Source organism: Schistocerca piceifrons, chromosome 8, assembly GCF_021461385.2.
Source record: "Schistocerca piceifrons isolate TAMUIC-IGC-003096 chromosome 8, iqSchPice1.1, whole genome shotgun sequence".
Classification (NCBI taxonomy): Eukaryota; Metazoa; Arthropoda; class Insecta; order Orthoptera; family Acrididae; genus Schistocerca; species Schistocerca piceifrons.
This window is the reverse complement of record NC_060145.1, coordinates 482,598,589-482,618,282: the sequence shown is the minus strand read 5'-3', so window position 1 is coordinate 482,618,282 and position 19,694 is coordinate 482,598,589. Positions and strand designations below refer to the sequence as shown.

Genomic DNA, 19,694 nt, shown 5'->3' with positions numbered 1-19,694 from the left:
AGTGGGATACGGAAGTACTAAGGAATGACGAGATACGTTTGAAGTTCTCTAAAGATATAGATACAGCAATAAGTAGGCAGTGCAGTTGAAGAGGAATGGACATCTCTAAAAAGGGCCACCACAGAAGTTGGGATGGAAAACATAGGTACAAAGAAGGTAGCTGCGAAGAAACCATGGGTAACAGAAGAAATACTTCAGTTGATTGATGAAAGGAGGAAGTACAAACATGTTCCGGGAAAATCAGGAATGCAGAAATACATGTCGCTGAGGAATGAAATAAATAGGAAGTGCAGGGAAGCTAAGACGAAATGGCTGCAGGAAAAATGTGAAGACGTCGAAAAAGATATGATTGTCGGAAGGACAGACTCACCATACAGGAAAGTCAAAACAACCTTTGCTAACATTAAAAGCAACGGTGGTAACATTAAGAGTGCAACGGGAATTCCACTGTTAAATGCAGAGGAGAGAGCAGATAGGTGGAAAGAATACACTGAAAGCCTCTATGAGGGTGAAGATTTGTCTGATGTGATAGAAGAAGAAACAGGAGTCGATTTAGAAGAGATAGGGGATCCAGTATTAGAATCGGAATTTAAAGGAGCTTTGGAGGACTTACGGTCAAATAAGGCAAAAGGGATGGATAACATTCCATCAGAATTTCTAAAATCATTGGGGGAAGTGGCAACAAAACGACTATTCACGTTGGTGTGTAGAATATATGAGTCTGGCGATATACCATCTGACTTTCGGAAAAGCGTCATCCACACAATTCCGAAGAGCTGACAAGTGTGAGAATTATCGCACAATCAGCTTAACAGCTCATGCATCAAGCTGCTTACAAGAATAATATACAGACGAATGGAAAAGAAAATTGAGAATGTGCTAGGTGATGATCAATTTGGCTTTAGGAAAAGTAAAGGGACGAGAGAGGCAATTCTGACGTTACGGCTAGTAATGGATGCAAGGCTAAAGAAAAATCAAGACACTTTCGCAGGATTTGTAGACCTGGAAAAAGCGTTCGACAATATAAAATGGTGCAAGCTGTTCGAGATTCTGAAAAAAAGTAGGGGTAATCTATAAGGAGAGACGGGTCATATACAATATGTACAACAACCAAGAGGGAATAATAAGAGTGGACGATCAAGAACGAAGTGCTCGTATTAAGAAGGGTGTAAGACAAGGCTGTAGCCTTTCGCCCCTGCTCTTCAATCTGTACATCGAGGAAGCAATGATGGAAATAAAAGAAAAGTTCAGGAGTGGAATTAAAATACAAGGTGAAAGGATATCAATGATACGATTCGCTGATGTCATTGCTATCCTGAGTGAAAGTGAAGAAGAATTAAATGATCTGCTGAACGGAATGAACAGTCTAATGAGTACACAGTATGGTTTGAGAGTAAATCGGAGAAAGACGAAGGTAATGAGAAGTAGTAGAAATGAGAACAGCGAGAAACTTAACATCAGGATTGATGGTCACGAAGTCAATGTTGCTACTGTTCACGGATCACGAGGGTAATATTTCAGGCACTACCTTTCGGCTTAAGAAATGCACGTTATTCGGAAATCGGACAGCCCCATAATAATTCTAGCTGCACCCGGCAGTGTGATTTAGCCCTTCCACGCAACTTTCAACCCAGATCAATCAGTATACAGGTTGTCCCAAGACGAATGGCCAATTTTCAGCGATATGACAGCGACGACCCTTCGAAGTAAAGAAGTTTAGTAAATATGGGCTCTTGATGCATACTTTTACATGTGGGAGCAGCGCTTCTTCAGTATCGATACTTTAAAACAAATCTCTTCTACTGCAACCTCTTTCTTTCCATATTTTGGGAGCAGGTAGCATTGACGAAACATGGAAACCTGCTCTAAAATGTATATCTTAAGAGCAATGAGCACTTGTTTACTAGAACAGATCTATTTCACAGTAGCGAAGATGGAGAAGTGTTCACAGCTCTTAAGTTATGCGCTTTAGAACTCATGTTTACTTGGCATTTTTTCATATTTTAGTGCATACTACTACCTCTCAAAATGTGGGAAGCAAAGAGCTTTGTCTCATGGTATCGAATATAAAGAAGTGATCGCAGCTCCAAAAGTAGGCATTTTAGAGGCCACGTTTACTTAACTTTTGTTGTTTCGAATTATCCTTACTGTCATATCCCTGAGTATTGACTATTCCTCCTGGGCACCCTGTATTTGTTATAAAAGGGTCAGTCAAATGAAAACGAGACAGTTGGGAAAAGTAGTTAAACTGGTTATTATTTGAAAAGTAATTGTCATAACTGTTAATTCACTTATGTCATCGTGTGACAACACAATCAATGGCCTCATTCAAAACTGCATGTGGTTCCTTACGGAACCGTGATCGTACTCGGTCGTGCACCTATTTGTCCGAACAAAATCGACGGACGCGAGTGTATTTCTTCAGGGCTCCAAAGATATGGAAATCGCATGGGGGAGGTATCGAGATATCGTGTGGAGATGGTGTAAGAGCTTCCCAGAGAAACTTGTGCAGCATTCTGGAAACAATCTTGGCAACAAGCGAGCTCACCTACTGGGAAGTCCTTGCGCGTCCTCCATACAGTAAGTCCGATCTCACACGTACGGTTTCTGTATACAGGGTGGTACATTGATCGTGACCGGGCCAAATATCTCACGAAATAAGCATCAAAAGAAAAAAACTACAAAGAAGCAAACTCGTCTAGCTTGAAGGGGGAAACCAGACGGCGCCATGGTTGGCCCGCTAGATGGCGCTGCCATAGGTTAAACGGCTATCAACTGCGTTTTTTTTTTTTTAAATAGGAACCCCCATTTTTATTAAATATTCGTGTAGTACGTAAGGAAATATGAATGTTTTACTTGGACCACTTTTTTCGCTTTGTGATAGATGCCGCTGTAATAGTCACAAATTTATAAGTACGTGGTATGTCGTAACATTCCGCCAGTGCGAACGGCATTTGCTTCGTGATGCATTACCGGTGTTAAAATGGACCGTTTACCAATTGCGGGAAAGATCGATATCGTGTTGACGAATGGCTGTTGTGATCAGAATGCCCAACGGGCGTGTGCTACGTATGTTCCTCGGTATCCTGGACGACATCATCCAAGTGTCCGGACCGTTCGTCGGATAGTTACGTTATTTAAGGAAACAGGAAGTGTTCAGCCACATGTGTAACGTCAACCACGACCTGCAACAAATGATGATGCCCAAGTAGGTGTTTTAGCTGCTGTCGCGGCTAATCCGCACATCAGTAGCAGACAAATTGCGAGAGAATCGCGAATCTCAAAAACGTCTGTGTTGAGATGCATGGCGACGACTATGAACGTCTAGTACAGTTCTGCCACTGGGCACAAGGGAAATGACGGGACGATGACAGACTTTTTTCACGCGTTCTATTTAGCGACGAAGCGTCATTCACCAACAGCGGTAACGTAAACCGGCATAATATGCACTACTGGGCAACGGAAAATCTACGATGGCTGCGACAAGTGGAGCATCAGCGACCTCGGCGGGTTAATGTATGGTGCGGCGTTATGGGAGGAAGGATAATTGGCCCCCATTTAATCGATGGCAATCTAAATGGTGCAATGTATGCTGATTTCCTACGTAATGTTCTACCGATGTTCCTACAAGACGTTTCACTGCATGACAGATTGGCAATGTACTTCCAACATGATGGATGTCCGGCACATAGCTCGCGTGCTGTTGAAGCGGTATTGAATAGCATATTTCATGACAGGTGGATTGATCGTCGAAGCATGTTCACCGCATGTTCACCGGATCTGACGTCCCCGGATTTCTTTGTGTGTGGAAATTTGAAGGATATTTGCTATTGTGATCCACCGACAACGCCTGGCAACATGCGTCAGCGCATTGTCAATGCATATGCGAACATTACGGAAGGCGAACTACTCGCTGTTGAGAGGAATGTTGTTATACGTATTGCCAAATGCATTGAGGTTTGCGGACATCGTTTTGAGCATTTATTGCATTAATGTGGTATTTACCGGTAATCACGCTGTAACAGCATGCGTTCTCAGAAAGGTACATGTATCACATTGGAAGAATCGAAATAAAATGTTCAAACGTACGTACGTTCTGATTTTAATTTAAAAGACGTGCCTGTTACCAACTGTTCGTGTAAAATTGTGAGCCATATGTTTGTGACTATTACAGCGCCATCTACCTCAAAGTGATGAAAGCGATCCAACTAAAATATTCATATTTCTTTACGTACTACACGAATATGTAATAAAAAGTGGGGGTTCCTATTTTAAAAAAACGCAGTTGATATGCGTTTGACCTGTGGCAGCGCCATCTAGCGGGCCAACCATAGCTCCATCTGGTTTCCCCCTTCAAGCTAGACAAGTTTCGTACTTTGTAGTTTTTTCATTTGACGCTTATTTCGTGAGATATTTGGCCCGGTCACTATCAATAGCCCACCCTGTATATTATGATATGCTAAAGCAAGACATTCGTTGCCGTGGATTTGCTTTCGCTGAAGAGGAGTAGGCCAGAGTATAATCACAAGCAGTGGCAAGCATTTCTCCATGAAGGCATTGACCGTCTTGTCGCATAGTATGATAAATGCGGCGATTACTTTCGAAAAAATAAAAAACTTTTTACCACTTGCCTCGTTTTCATTCGAGCGCCCCTCATAAATATGAATTGCATGCGGAATGAATTTGCACTTTGCGAGAGACTCGGAATGTCATTTAGATGGAGCGAATTACTCGTATCTGTACAGTCGGCATAGCTTAAAATTATACGAAACTAGGTTTGGTTAGTAAGGCACGTCGTAAGTCTCACGTAGGACTTGTTTGACGCCATTGTAATGACGTTTCAGGTCAGTGGAACAAAAGAAGCAGCGTGAGCTGGAGGCGGGCAGTTGTGGTGAAAGGCCTGACACGGTACCCTCTGGGGTAGCAAGCAGACTCTTTCACGACTGCAAGTGTGGATGTTTTCCAGATGCCGCTGCATTGTTTTTGCCTAGAGTGACGGTGTCAGTACTGATGCAGCGAAACATTTCAGTGATAATTTCAATGTAACAAACGTTACCCATAGGTTTTTGTTTGCGATCCCAGACTGAGAATGAATGCGTGGACTTGCTGCCCCGGAAACTCAACGGCGACAAGAGAAGATGTGTTTGCACAGGAGTTGTGGCTTTGGAATTTCACAGTGTTACCGGGGGCAGCCACATGCAGCACCGGGCTCGACTCACTCCGCGTCGTCCACACCGCCGTGTGGTGGCGGGGTGTGGGGCCAGCAGACCGCACTGCTCCCCCAGACCTGGTGCGGCTGGCCCTCGCTCAAGTAGTTCCACTGCTGGGCTCACGAGGCTCCCTTAAGGGGGAACGACAGGACGACGGACGAAAATGCAGCTCTAATTCAGGATTTTTCTTCTCCCTACTCGAATGTAGGAGACAAATGGGGCTTGCTGCAAAGAATCAAGCATACATTTAAGTTTTCAATGGTACTTCTTTATAGAAAAATATTGATATCTTCACTGTGTAATAGGGATTTTCTCGAGGTAGCTCTGAAAGGAGGTAGATCGTTCTTGTGAAACACAGCTAGCTCTTTATACTCATGAAGTAATAAGTGCTATCGACAGGGGATCTCAAATTGATTCCATATTTTTTGATTTCCAGAAGGCTTTCGACACCGTTCCTCACAAGCGTCTTCTAACCAAACTGCGTGCCTACGGAGTGTCGCCTCAGTTGTGCGACTGGATTCGTGATTTCCTGTCAGAATGTAGTAACGAGCGTGTGGCATTGGTGGCCGGGAGACCCCTCGCGGGGCGGCTTGGCCGCCGCTCCACAAGTTCTTTAACGCCACTACGGCGACTTGCGAGTGAGTGAGGATGAAATGATGATGAAAGACACACAACACCCAGTCATTTCGAGGCAGAGAAAATCCCTGACCCCGCCGGGAATCGAACCCGGGACCCCGTGCGCGGGAAGCGAGAACGCTACGGCAAGACCACGAGCCGTGAACCAGTCCGTAGTAATAGACGGAAAGTTATCGAGAGAAGTAATATCCGGCGTTCCCCAAGGACGTGTTATAGGCCCTCTATTGTTCCTGATCTATATTGGAATGAAATGTGTCACGAGGGCCTCCCGTCTGGTAGACCTCTCGCCTGGTGCAAGTCTTTCGATTTGACGCCACTTCGGCGACTTTCGATTAACAGTCTGTCACGCTGACCACTCAGCTACCGGGGGCGGACCTGATCTATATTAACGACATAGGAGACAATCTGAGTAGCCGTCTTAGATTGTTTGCAGATGATGCTGTCATTTACCGTCCTGTAAAGTCGTCAGATGATCAAAACGACTTGCAAAATGATTTAGATAAGATATCTTTATGGTCCGAAAACTGGCAATTGACACTCAATAGAGAAAAGTGTGAAGTTATTCACATGAGTACTAAAAGAAATACGCTAAATTTCGATTACGCGAAAAGTCACACAAATCTGAAGGCTGTAAATTCAACTAAATGCTTAGGGATTGCAATTACAAACAACCTAAATTGGGACTATCACATAGATAATATTGTGGGTAGAACAAACCAAAGACTGCGATTCATTGGCAGAGTACTTAGAAGGTGCAACAGGTCTACCAAAGAGACTGCTTACATATGCTTGTCCGCCCTATTATGGTGTATTGATGTGCGGTGTGGGATCCGTATCAGGTGGGACTGACGGATGACATCGAGAAAGTACAAAGAACGACAGCTCGTTTTGTAATATTGCGAAATAGGGGAGATTGTGTCACAGACATGATACATGAATTGGAGTGACAATCATTTTTCGTTGGGACGGGATCTTCTCATGAAATTTCAATCACCAATTTTCTCCTCCGATTGCGAAAACATTCTGTTGGCACCCACCTACATAGGGAGAAATGATCATCACGATAAAATAAGAGAAATCAGGGCTCCCACAGAAAAATTTAAGTGCTCGTTGCTCCCGCGTGAGAGACAGCTTGAAGGTGGTTCATTCAACCCTCTGCCAGGCACTTTATTGTGAATAGCAGTGTAATCACGTAGATGTAGATGTAGATCAACGGTTGTCGCTGTAATTCCGGTCATGGTTATCTGAGACATGTCATTAGTTTATCGGCCTGATCCTCACAGATGAAATTTAGTTCATCGTAGGGATTTGAAAGAAAAAACGAAAGAAAATTTTTGGCGAAATTATGAATACTTGAAAAAATGATCATTGTTGGACCCCTCTTTTTTTGGCGAAAAGATACTAAATACCAACATAAGAAAAAGAAATCGGCTAGGAGGAAATGACGAGAATTTAATTTGCTTTGAGGGAGACCAAAAGTCATTTAAATCGGATGAAAATTGTAGCGTGGGCGACGACAAAGCTTGAAACTTACGAGATATCTTCGACGCCTGAACCTTAATAATTACCGCCCCGGCTTTCTGCTACTTTGTTCTGAAAAGCTTTCATTTTCGTCCTCAAAGCTCTTTACGTCGCTGAGCACATCGCCGCTACCTTCACAGAATTGGCAAATTTCATCGCCGATTTTGATTTGAAGTACATTTCCCACGTGCATTAATGCACATACGGCCAAATTTGAAGCACTGTTGACAAGTTCGCTTCGGCAGGGTATAGTTTTTGGAGCATATATCCGAATGAAACTATAGAAATTTTCGTTCATATTTTGAGTAAAACCGCCCAAACAACGCCCCAGCAAATCCGGTTTACACAAAAATGGTATAAACAGGCACAGTGAGCGTGAAACCTGTTCTCTAACGTCGAAGCGTGCTGTGCCCGTTCTGCTTCAAAAGCTCACAGAAAGTTTACGCATAACACTTTGAAAAAATTCTTTAATGTAGGCTCTATATACATTCGAATTCCGTAATAAAAAAGTTTTTCGTCTTTTTCGACGGTGAAACCTGTCGTTCCTCCTTAATACGAGCGGTGTTCAATGAGTTTTGCTACACATTTTCTTTCTGAAAGCAGGTCGGTTTTATTCAGGATTCCAATACACTATTTTTTTCTACATTCTGGCTACAAAACCCCTATTTTTGAACGTAAACTCCGCTCAGTACGACTTCTTACGCCACATTACTGGGAGAGCGTGTACACGAGCATGGTACCACTCCACTAGGGGACGTCGGAGCCATACTGCATCACTAAGCTCGCTACTATTCACGTACTGCTTTTCGCGGAGCGCATCCTTTCCTGTGGCGAACAGATGCAAGTCGCAAGGGGCGAAATCCGGACTCTAGGGTGGATGAGGAAGAACAGTCCCATGAAGTTTGGTGAGCTTCTCTCCTGTACGCAGAACTGTGTAAGGCCTTGGGTTATCACGGAGAAGAGACGTTCGTTTGCGCTTTTGTGGCTACTAACACGCTGAAGTTGCTTCTTCAATCTCTTGCGGGTAGCACAGTACGCTTCAGAACTGATCGTTGCACCATGAGGGACGACATGAAACAGAAGAACCCGTTTAGAGTGGCAGAAGACCGTCGCCATAGCTTTACCGGCTCAGGGTGCGGCCTTGAACTTTTTCTTCGGAGGAGAGGCTGTGTGGAGCTACTCCACGGATTTCCGCTTTTTGTTTCCGGTTCTGACAGATGTTTCAAAGCCTGTGACGATTGTCGACAAAAAATGATACTGCGAAAGCAGTTGCGTGCAGATGGTCATCTTCTTGCTCTTTGCTCTTTGTGGTCTTCTAGTTACGCAGCGGGCGCACACTTTTGAGTACCCCAACTGGTAGAGGAGAGTGCCAGCATTACCAACAGAGATGTCCATTGGCACAGTGAGGTGTTCGGTTGTGCCCCGTCGATCACCTCGACTGAGAGTGTACGCAGGTTCCAACAGTGCAGGAGTTACAGCTGCCTGCGGCCGACTGTCACGCAGCAGATCGAACAGATTTGCGCGATCTCGTTACGATGATGACAGACGTCTCTCGCAATGACTCACCGTGCTTTTGTTCAGTGCCAGGTCTTCGTAGACATTCTGCAACCGCCTACGAGTATCTGCGATGTTCTGGCTTGCCGCCAAAAGAAAGTCAATAACAGCACTCTGGTTGCAAAACACCTCTGTTACAGACGTCATTTTGAATGCTACGTATTGCGCCACCACCTATCGGAACTTCATGAAATAATAGGGGCTGAAGCGGGGATATTCCATGATGTCCCACAACAAATCGGCGTTTCTTTAAAAAAAAATTTTAAAAGAGCCGACAAGTGCGAGAATTATCGCACAGTCAGCTTAACAGCTCATGTATCGAATGTTGTGGATTGGCAAGAGAGCCAACCCACTATGAGAGGAAGCCGAAAGGCACGCGTTTTAGCTCACGCAGGCTGGCGTGAGGTCTGGAACAGGTCAAGGAAATGAGACTAGCAAGAAAAGGATGTAGCTGGTGGAGTACTCAACTTTAATCCATTAATGTTGAACGTAGCTCTTGTCTGTACATTCTTTACAATATCAACAGCAACTGATAATGGCGCCTTGCTAGGTCGTAGCAAATGACGTAGCTGAAGGCTATGCTAACTATCGTCTCGACAACTGAGAGCGTATTTTGTCAGTGAATCATCGCTAGCAACGTCGGCTGTACAACTGGGGCGAGTGCTAGGAAGTCTCTCTAGACCTGCCGTGTGGCGGCGCTCGGTCTGCAATCACTGATAGTGGCGACACGCGGGTCCGACGTATACTAACGGACCGCGGCCGATTTAAAGGCTACCACCAAGCAAGTGTGGTGTCTGGCGGTGACACCACATCGAAGTTTCTCACAAGAGTAATATACAGAGGAATGAAAAAGAAAATTGAGGCTATGCTAGATGGCGATCAGTTTGGCTTTAGAAAAGGTAAAGGCACGAGAGAGGTAATTCTGACGTCGCGGTTGATAATGGAGCAAGACTACGGAAAAATCAATAAACGTTCATAGGCTTTGTCAATCTGGAAAAAGAGTTCGACAATGTAAAATGGTGCAAGATGTTCGAAATTCTGAGAAAAATAGGGGTAAGCAATAGGAAGAGACGGGTGACATACAATATGTACGATAGCCGAGAGGGGATAGTAAGAGTGGAAGACCAAGAACGAAATGTTCGGATTAATAAGGGTGTAAGACAGGGATGTAGTCTTTCGCCCCTACTGTTCAATCTGTACATGGAAGAAGCAATAATGAAAATAAAAGAAAGTTTCATGAGTGGAATTAAAACTCAAGGTGAAAGGATATCAATGATACAATTCGGTGATGACTTTGGTGTCATGAGTGAAAGTAAAGAAGAATTACATGATCTGCTGAATGAAATTTTTTGAAATTTATGGTAAGGTATTATTGGACCAAATTGCTAAAGTCAACGGTCCCTAAGCTTACACACTGCTTAATGTAACTTGAACTAGCTTACTCTAAGGACGTCTCACATACACACCCATGTCCGAGGGAGGACTCGAACTTCCGACGGGTGGAGCCGCGCGGACCGTGACAAGGCGCCCTAGACCGCGCGGATACCGCGGGCAGTTACTGAATGAAATGAACTATATAATGAGTGAACAATATGGACTGAGAGGTAATCGAAGAAAGACGGAAGTAACGAGAAGTAGCAGAAATGAGAACAGCGAGAAACGTAACATCAAGATTGATGACCACGTGGTAGATGAAGTTAAGGAATTCTGCTACCTAGGCAGTAAAACAACTAATGGTGGACGGAGTAAGGAGGACATCAAAATCAGACTAGCAATGGCAAAAAGGGCATTCCCAACCAAGAGAAGTCTGCTTGTACGGAAGATAAACCTTATTTTGAGGAAGAAATTTCTGAGGATGTATGTCTGCAGTACAGCATTGTATGGTAGCGAAAGATGGAAAACTGGAACAGAAGAGAAAAAAATGCTTCAAATGGTTCTGAGGACTAGGGGACAACATCTGAGGTCATGAGTCCCCTAGAACTTTGAACTACTTAAACCTAACTAACCTAACGACATCACACACGTCCATGCCCGAGGCAGGAGGCAGGATTCGAACCTGCGACTGTAGCAATCGCGCGGTTCCAGACTGAAGCGCCCAGAACCGCTCGGCAACTGCGGCCGGCGAACGGAAGGGAATCGAAGCATTTGAGATATGGTGCTACACACAAATGCTGAAAATTAGATGGACTGATAAGGGAAGGGAGATTCTGCACAGAATCGGAGAGGAAAGGAATACGTGGAAAAAACTGATGAGGAGAAGGGACAGGACATTAGGACATCTGTTAAGACATCAGGGAATGACTTCCGCTGCATTAGAGCGAACTGTAGATGGCAACAACTGTAGAGGAAGACAGAGATTGGAATACATTCAGCAAATAATTGAGGCCGTTGTTTGCTACTATGAGATGAAGAGGATGGCGCAGCAGAGGAATCCGTGGCGGGCTGCATCAAACCAGTTAGAAGACTGGTGACCCTCCCCCCTCTTATGTCCGCACTATAACACAATATTCCGTGATAATCAAATTTATTTGACCTTCTGTCACTCAAAACAAAACTTAAGTTCGACTACACAACACTTCGCTGGCTGTAGCGCCAAGGAGAAATCAGAGTCACTACCAGAGAATACAAGTCCAAACCACTGCCAACCAGTCGAAACCGACGCGTCGCAAGTTTCCAGCCAGGGAGGCCACAGTGCGGTTCGGTCGTCTTGAATCCGGCAGCCGGGTAGTAACACAGTCATCGTCGATGATGGAACTGGTTAAACGGGCTCGGGGAGCTCGCTTAAATCCGCAGGACCGCCAATCAGAGTGTCGGTAGATGGCGCCCTTATACGGTTGCTCACTCTGGTGGCAAGGGCAGCGCCTCCGGGGTAATCCGTATCGAGAGTGGTGTGTCCGCTGCCGCTAACCCCGCGACGACGCGTTCACTGGCGCCAGTTGTTGACATCGTGTGCGGCGCCAGCGGTATTCGCCGTGTGCCGCGCGTCTTGTAGCACGCCGCGCCGAGTTTACGGCTGCTGTGCGGTGGCGGATACGACACCCCCGCCCCCCTGCCCCCCAAAAAAGGTTCAAACAACAATGGCGTAGAACAAAGTGTGTTACATTACTTCTTGGACGCGGCTAGTATGTTAGTCGCTCCAGTTCGGACACCTGGGAAAGGGGCTGCGGCGGCGCGGCCTTGGACGGGGCGCGCAGGGCGACCTCGGTGGCCGGTGGCTTCTTTGTCCGCGACGATGAGTACGGGCGGCCCTGCCCAGCCGCGGCCCGGCAGCGAGCCAGCAGCCGCGGCAGCACGAGCAACAAGTGTCTGGGCGCGAACCCGGGACCGCGGGCAGGCGCGCGCCGCCGTCCTTGGGCCGCCGGCCGCCGGCCGCTGGGCGGTGCGATGCTCGCCGTGCCACATATGGTCAGGGAGCGGGCATCTGGCCGGCACCAGGGTCCGGTCCCACCGACCCGCTCTGCAAAGCGCGAACCAGTCCGAGTCTAACGACCGGCCACACGACGCACTCAATCCCCGTACTTCTTGGAACATCAGTCTTGTCACTGCGTTCGTGCGGCCTGCCACGAATTTATCTCAGAGTAGTCCTTACACTCAAAGCCCTCAGTTATTTTTTTATGTATGCTAATCTTACAGACACGAAATGTATTCGCAGTTGCCATTATGGACAATCGTCAACTGTGTAATGGAATGATGAAAATGAAGATTTGTGCCGGACAGTGACTCGAACCCACACTTGCCGCATATCGCGACCGGTCGCCGCACCATTAGGTGCGACACACAGCCCGACCCAAACTAGCAGAAATTTGTTGCAAAACTCAGTTATCCCTTCTGTCTCATTCCTACAACCAAGCCAGTATTCTGTCGTAGCTTCTATTTCGTCCAGTCCTCCTTGATTAATTACATTTACATCTCCGATGATGGTCGAAGTAGAGAGGATATAAAATGTAGACTGGCAATGGCAAGGAAAGCGTTTCTGAAGAAGAGAAATTTGTTAACATCGAGTATAGATTTAAGTGTCAGGAAGTCGTTTCTGAAGGTATTTGTATGGAGTGTAGCCATGTATGGAAGTGAAACATGGACGATAAATAGTTTGGACAAAAAGAAAACAGAAGCTTTCGAAATGTGGTGCTACAGAAGAATGTTGAAGATTAGGTGTGTAGATCACGTAACTAATGAGGAGGTATTGAATAGAATTGAGGAGAAGAGAAGTTTGTGGCACAACTTGACTAGAAGAAGGGATCGGTTGGTAGGACGTGTTCTGAGGCATCAAGGGATCACAAATTTAGCATTGGAGGGCAGCGTGGAGGGTAAAAATCGTAGAGGGAGACCAAGAGATGAATACACTAAGCAGATTCAGAAGGATGTAGGTTGCAGTAGGTACTGGGAGATGAAGGAGTTTGCACAGGATACAGTAGCATGGAGAGCTGCATCAAACCAGTCTCAGGTTGAAGACCACCACAACAACAACAACATCTCCGTTTCCATGAACTACTCGTTCAATATCTTCATATGCTTTCTCCATCTCTTCATCTTCTGCTTGTAACGTCGAAATGCGTACCTGAACTGTTCTTGGCGTCGGTTTTCTATCAACTGCAGAGAGAACAACCCTATCACTGAACTGTTCAGTTACTCACTCTCTGCGCTACCTCCCTATTCATAACGAATCCTATTCCCATTGCACCATTTTCTGCTGCTGTTGATTTTACCCCCTCCCCCCATCTAACAAGAAGTCCTTGTCTTCTTTCCATTTCACTTCACTGACCCCCACTATATCCAGACTGAACCTTTGCGTTTCCATTATAAGATTTCGTACATTCGCTAACTCACATTTCTGACATTGCACGCTCTGACTCGATGGTAATTTAATCTTTTTCTCATAGTTACCTTCATCTTAGCAGAGCCCTCCAGAGATCCGAATGGAGACTAATCTGGAATTTATTTGTCAATGGGAAGTTCAACATGACGCTTTTTTCAGCTACAGCCCATATGTCCAGTGGATACACTTTACGTGGCCTTAATGCAGTGGTTCCCATTGCCTTCCGAAAGCTCATGCCGTTTTTCATTGCTGATACTTTGATCATTTAGGGATATTTTCCTACCCCCAAGGCGGGTGGAACCCAGGCCTCTGTTCGCTCTTCGGCGCTCTTTCAAAAGGCCGTTGGCAGAAGGGAAAAGACTCCTTGCACTGGAAATGTTCCAAAACCGCCATTGATAATGGTTTTTATTCAGAATTTAAGCAGTGACTGGGTTCGAACCTGCGGCCCCAGGACGTTTTTATTGCCACTCAAAACGGTAGCCCTTGGCCACAGAGAGCAACATAACAAATCGGAAATGTACTACATTTTTCAAACCTGTGACCCTTTCTACATCTCTGTCCGGTGTATTCGATATTCCCGGTCGTTTTTCAGATGTCAGCTTCAGATTCATACAAAGAAGCTCAAATCTTCTGCGTCCCGTTTTCTTGCAAATCAAAGCAATTGATCGTATTGAAAGTTGCGTATGGAGCGTCCCAGATCTGACTCGAAGAGTGTAAGTGCAATGTTCCTTACTAAACAAATATTTGATAAAAAAGACGAGAGAGTGCAGTACTCGTTCTTTTCTCTGAATTCTTAATATAACTTATCGTTGGGTTTGGCCACTGTACAGGGCTAGATCAACAAATCTGGGGAACAAGAGGTTATATTTCTTATTTGTGGGTTGCTTAAGCATGGAGAAGTTGTAGGACAGTGAGCGATCTTGAAATCTGAGTAACAGTTATTCATTTGCTCTAATGACTGACATAAATCACAGCAGCAACGTTCTCTAAACCACAAAACAAATTTCAAAATAGGTCTAACACTGTGGGGAAGTACTAAACAGTACGCAAAACTTCATGGAGAAAGCGCAATAGGATCTGTTCATCCGGGCAGCTCGCGAAATGAAAGTTAACGATACAACAAAATGCCACAAATTATAACCAAATCAAGCAACACAAGTCGCGTGTCTAAGTAAGCAACGAGCTGCTCAGAGTGTAAATCGCACTACCACATTTTTCGACACTTAACATCTCTCCAAATCAGCTAACATGTACGAGTCAGTGACAGGCAATGGCCGGAGACGGCTCCGTCGTATCGAAGTCCCAGCGAGGAATCATACAATGTAAACTTTCATGGCCGGTACTCACTTCACTTGAAACTACTGGGCTAATAGGTCGTGGACGATGTATAAAACTTTCTCCTGACGTTTCGTCTCCAACTGCGGGAGGCATCTTCGTAGGTAAGGTGGCGAACTGCAACCAGAACTCGAGGGAGCGCCGAACATACGGGCTGTGTAGAGGGCACCACTGTCGACCACATGACGTCGGCTACGAGGTTATCTCTGGTAGTACCAATACTTTCGACACAGCGTAATCGATAGTCAGTTTTGCGGTGCAACGCTGACATTCAAATTTCATCTGATTTAACAGCGCCTTCTTTTCTGTAAAAATTATTACTGTGTTTATAAATATCAACAGCCTTCCTTGCCATACATGCGTGATAATGCGATGTTTTCTATATTACTCTCGTCTCACTGAATTTTGTTTCATGATCACCCTCTTGGTAAACATGTTACGCTATGGCCGATTTATCCCCATGTCCCAGGCGGCAACTACTTTTTCGTTCGACCAAACGGGTCTTACCACTTCTTTTTGTTGTACCAGTATAAGCTGGTATTAATACCATCAATATAAACCATCTCACAATACAAGGTATTTTATATACATCTAATGTAACCAAAGGACATCGTATCGAAAACATCGCATTAACGGCGTGCACGTACAGAGCGGTTGTAGAGATTTATAAACACTGTAACAATTTTTAACACAAAAGAGAAAGGCGTTATATTAGATAAAATTTGGACGTCAACACTGCATTGCAAGAATGACGATCGTTTACTTTCAATCGAGAATGTTGGCAGAACAGAGATAACCACATAGCTGACGTCACGTGATGGACTGTATTGCCCTCTACACTTCCCATGTATTTGGCGCTCCCTCGAGTTGTGGTTGCATTTCGGCGATTTAGCTCGGAAGATGTCTCGTGCAGTTGGTGAGGAAACGCTAGAAGAAAGGTTCATACGTCAACCACGTGCTATTAACCCGGAAGTTGCAAGTGAACCCAGAATCTAAGTTGACATTCAAGAATTTCTACAGGTAAGGGACAACTCCATGCTGTTATCAATGTGATAGAGGAAAATATAGCTTGTTTCACGAAAAAACCGTGGAATGAAACTCTTGGCGTACAGAACGCATATTAACAGACACAAGGTCAGTACGAGTCTGGTCAGGCCCGTTGTTGCGGTGGTGGGGCGTCTCAATTTGACTGAGTACCCAGAATTTTGGAGTAAAAGAAAGTATTGTTCTCAGGGCGGCTGTGTCAGCATGGTGCCCCCTGTCCACGGCTAGCCCAAGGCACCGGGTCTGTCCACAAAAGCAAGAAGTAGGCAACAGCCTGACTTCCGCGAAAACTGCCCGTCTCACTGCAGAGGAGCGTCTCTGCTAATGAGATTCACTGACTGCCTTCTGCCAATAACAGGACCTGAGATAAGACCGGTAGTGCATTTACTGCATCGTCCAACAGTGGGAAACAATAAGCTTTTCTCCCAAATACACAGGTCCAGTACTTAGAAAGTCAATAACGTGGAAACAGTGTCAGAGAATGAAACAATATCGCTCAGAGATATATGACAGTAATGTGAAAATATTTTTGCGAAGTTTTCAGGCTTTAGACTCCACTGTATGTGGACACGTAGTCAGAGGTATTTCATTAGCTCTTTGTTGAATTAAATTCATGTAGCTGGTTTAATTCTGGAACGGCGCTTAACGTCTAACGAAAACTAGCCAACATCTTTGTACTCTGGGATGGGTTACTTCAGTGTCTGGGAAGGTACTTGCCGAAGCTGCTGTATCGAGTACATGGACGTGATTTTTTATGCCTTGCACAGGGGAAAAACGTGGTCTAGTCCCTATTTCATTATTTATCTCTGTTCAGAATTTCCGTGGTTCTCGTAAATTACTACATGACAGTGATGGAACCAACTCGGTCTCGCATACTGCAGCAGTGTTCATAATTAACAGTCCCGACATCGATGCACTTTAAGCTGTGAAATATCTATTCAAACTATAAATTTAGCTGTGTCACGAAGTTGTTAGAGACAGAAGGAAAAACCAAATTACATGAAACTTAAGTGTTATAATTATTGTTATTAGTATCGTCGTTATTAAGTAAGAGGACGTGTCCTCACCCCGGAGGTTGGTTTGAACGCTGCAGTGCTTCGCTACGCACGGTCTATTTCACGGAGTACGCATTTGCCTTCCCTCCAACTCTAAACTGACTTTCTATCCAATTACAGCAGGTGCAGAGCCACGGTTTACCTCGGCATTTTCCACGTCAACAATGCCCTTGACAGAGTTGAAAGCAGCGACAAGTGCACTGCAAAGTGCCAGCGGCACATTCTCTGTCTTGCAGCCCGTTTTAACAGGAAAACTGTACAACGTTCTTTAATAAATGTACAGCCTACATCATTCTGAAATTGTATTAGAGTATTTTGTATAAAACTGAAAGAAGTGGTCAAAAACTTTTCAAGGTGTCTGTTACAAAAGTTCCCTTGACAGTACAAACGTTCATTAGAGTGTAGTGTAAAAATTTGGTATAAACTGGTCAAGAACTTCCCGAGATTTTTGCCCAACGACGTTTTCCAAATAAATATGTAGCTTACGTTCGTCCGCACGTTTAATAGACGATCGTGTAGAACGTTGTAAGTCGCTCAGGAAATTTTCTAAATTTTTGCTAGCAACGCTTCCCCTATATATATTATACATGTGTGTGTTCATATCAGTATCTATCAAAAAGATATATATCCTATATTCCTCCAACTTTTTTCTAGAGTGTCGTGTGACATTTAGAACTAAATCGGTCATGAACTTTTCGAGAATTTCGGCAACAACTTTAAACAACGACTTGTCTTTATACGAGGTCTGTTCAAAAAATTCCGGAGTATCCGTAATTTCACTCCAATAGTGTGTTGGTGTGAAATGCGGTTGGCATCCTTGCATACGCCTGTGCTGCCGGAAGTTGTGTTGTCGTGTGGCTGTTCAGTGCTGTATTAGTAGAACGTTGTATCACACAGTTTACGAATTTTGAGAGGAGAACCCGCCTGCATTAAATTTTACCTGAAGAACTATACAGAGACACACCAAATGATGCAGAAAGCTTACGGTGATGAGTGTTTAAGCCGTACCTCGGCGTTACGAATGGTTCGCATGGTTCAAAAATAGATGGACGGAAGGTAAAAATGACCCTCGTTGAGGACGCCTTTCGACGTCCACCGACGACGCTCATGTCTGGAACCTCAACGTAATGGTGCGTGCCAATCGAAGACTGACTGTCCGAGAGATTTCAGAAGAATGTAACTTTCAGTTGGATCTGTGGTGTGTGTACTGTAAGACCTTCGGTACACACACCATCGGATTATTTGACTCATCGCTCTAACGAAGTAGGCGAGTGTCAGCAATATGTCTCGTGGTCTTATCGTGGCGTGTTTATCTTCTGCCGTTAGGTCAGACGACAGAAATGCCACTTGCACGCTTAGAGTAGCAGATTGACGGAGACCAACTTTAAACAGAACTTGAGTAATTTTCACACACATTTATTAAAATAATAAAAAGCGTAGACATTACGTAACTTGATTCTGGATGCTGTTTACAATTGATAATCTGAAGTTCCTTAATCTTATTCTCACATATCTCTGATACTTGACAAAGTGTCTATTCATTTATCTTCATGGCTATGTACAGGAATATGGTAATCTTATTAGGCGCAGACTGAAACTTGACTATAAACTAATGCAGACTAATGCAGACTGGTACAGATTGATGCAGACAAATGCAGACTCGTACAGACTAATGCAGACTATCTGATCGGAGGTCTGTACACTTGTTATAATACCTCGCGCGTTCAGGTATCACTGCGCGAGTGGGATCCGCGAGGAGAAAAGGTTCTACGTTAGCGGCAATCTCATTGGCTGCGTTACATATTAATACGCGCATCGGCGGAAGCAGAATTTAGTCCGTCCCTAAGGCAGTGCCATCTCGTAGTGCGGAGACGAACAAGCGCTGCGCCTGCGCTGTTGTGCTTAGCAGGGCGAGCTGACTACGCGGAACTATGTACACAACAGGATCATATCATGAAATACTGACACAGCATCTTCGAATGCATCGTGTTGCCGCCAAATTTGTCCTGCGGCTCATCAGTCAAGACCAGAAAGACCTTCGCCTCGCCGTCGGTGAAGAGCTTTTGGATACCGCAAAGGAGAACGAGGTGTTCCTTAAGAGACTCGTAACTGGCTCAAATGGTTCAAATGGCTCTGAGCACTATGGGACTTAACATCAGAGGTCAGCAGTCCCCTAGAACTTAGAACTACTTAAACCTAACTAACCTAAGGACATCACACACATCCATGCCCAAGGCAGAATTCAAACCTGCAACCGTAGCAGTCGTGCGGTTCCGGACTGAAGGGCCTAGAACCGCTTGGCCACCGCGGCCGGCACTCGTAACTGGTTATGAGACGTTGGTCTGCGGTTATGATGTTGAGACCATAGTTTAGTCTTCACAGCGGGTCGGGACAGGTTCTCCAAGACAAAAAAAAATGCTGGTCAGGTCTGGTCAAATGTCAAAGCCATGCTGATATTTTTCTTTGATTTTGAAGGATTAGTTCAATTCGTTAGTTGATGGTACTGTCGGGACGCTTTGCGAT

General features: G+C 44.9%; 1 protein-coding gene across 1 annotated transcript in view; it reads right to left on the bottom strand.

Moving 5' to 3' along the window:
• Nucleotides 1–11,759: 11,759 nt before the first annotated feature.
• Nucleotides 11,760–19,694, bottom strand: part of LOC124712475 (putative GPI-anchored protein pfl2) — a 63,376-nt gene continuing 55,441 nt past the window's right edge. Inside the window, exons 4-5 of the mRNA XM_047242770.1 lie at nt 12,028–12,270; nt 11,760–11,970 (exon numbers count right to left, since the gene is read on the bottom strand). Of these exons, the coding sequence (XP_047098726.1) occupies nt 11,760–11,970; nt 12,028–12,270 (454 nt within the window). The remainder of the gene's footprint in view (nt 11,971–12,027; nt 12,271–19,694) is intronic.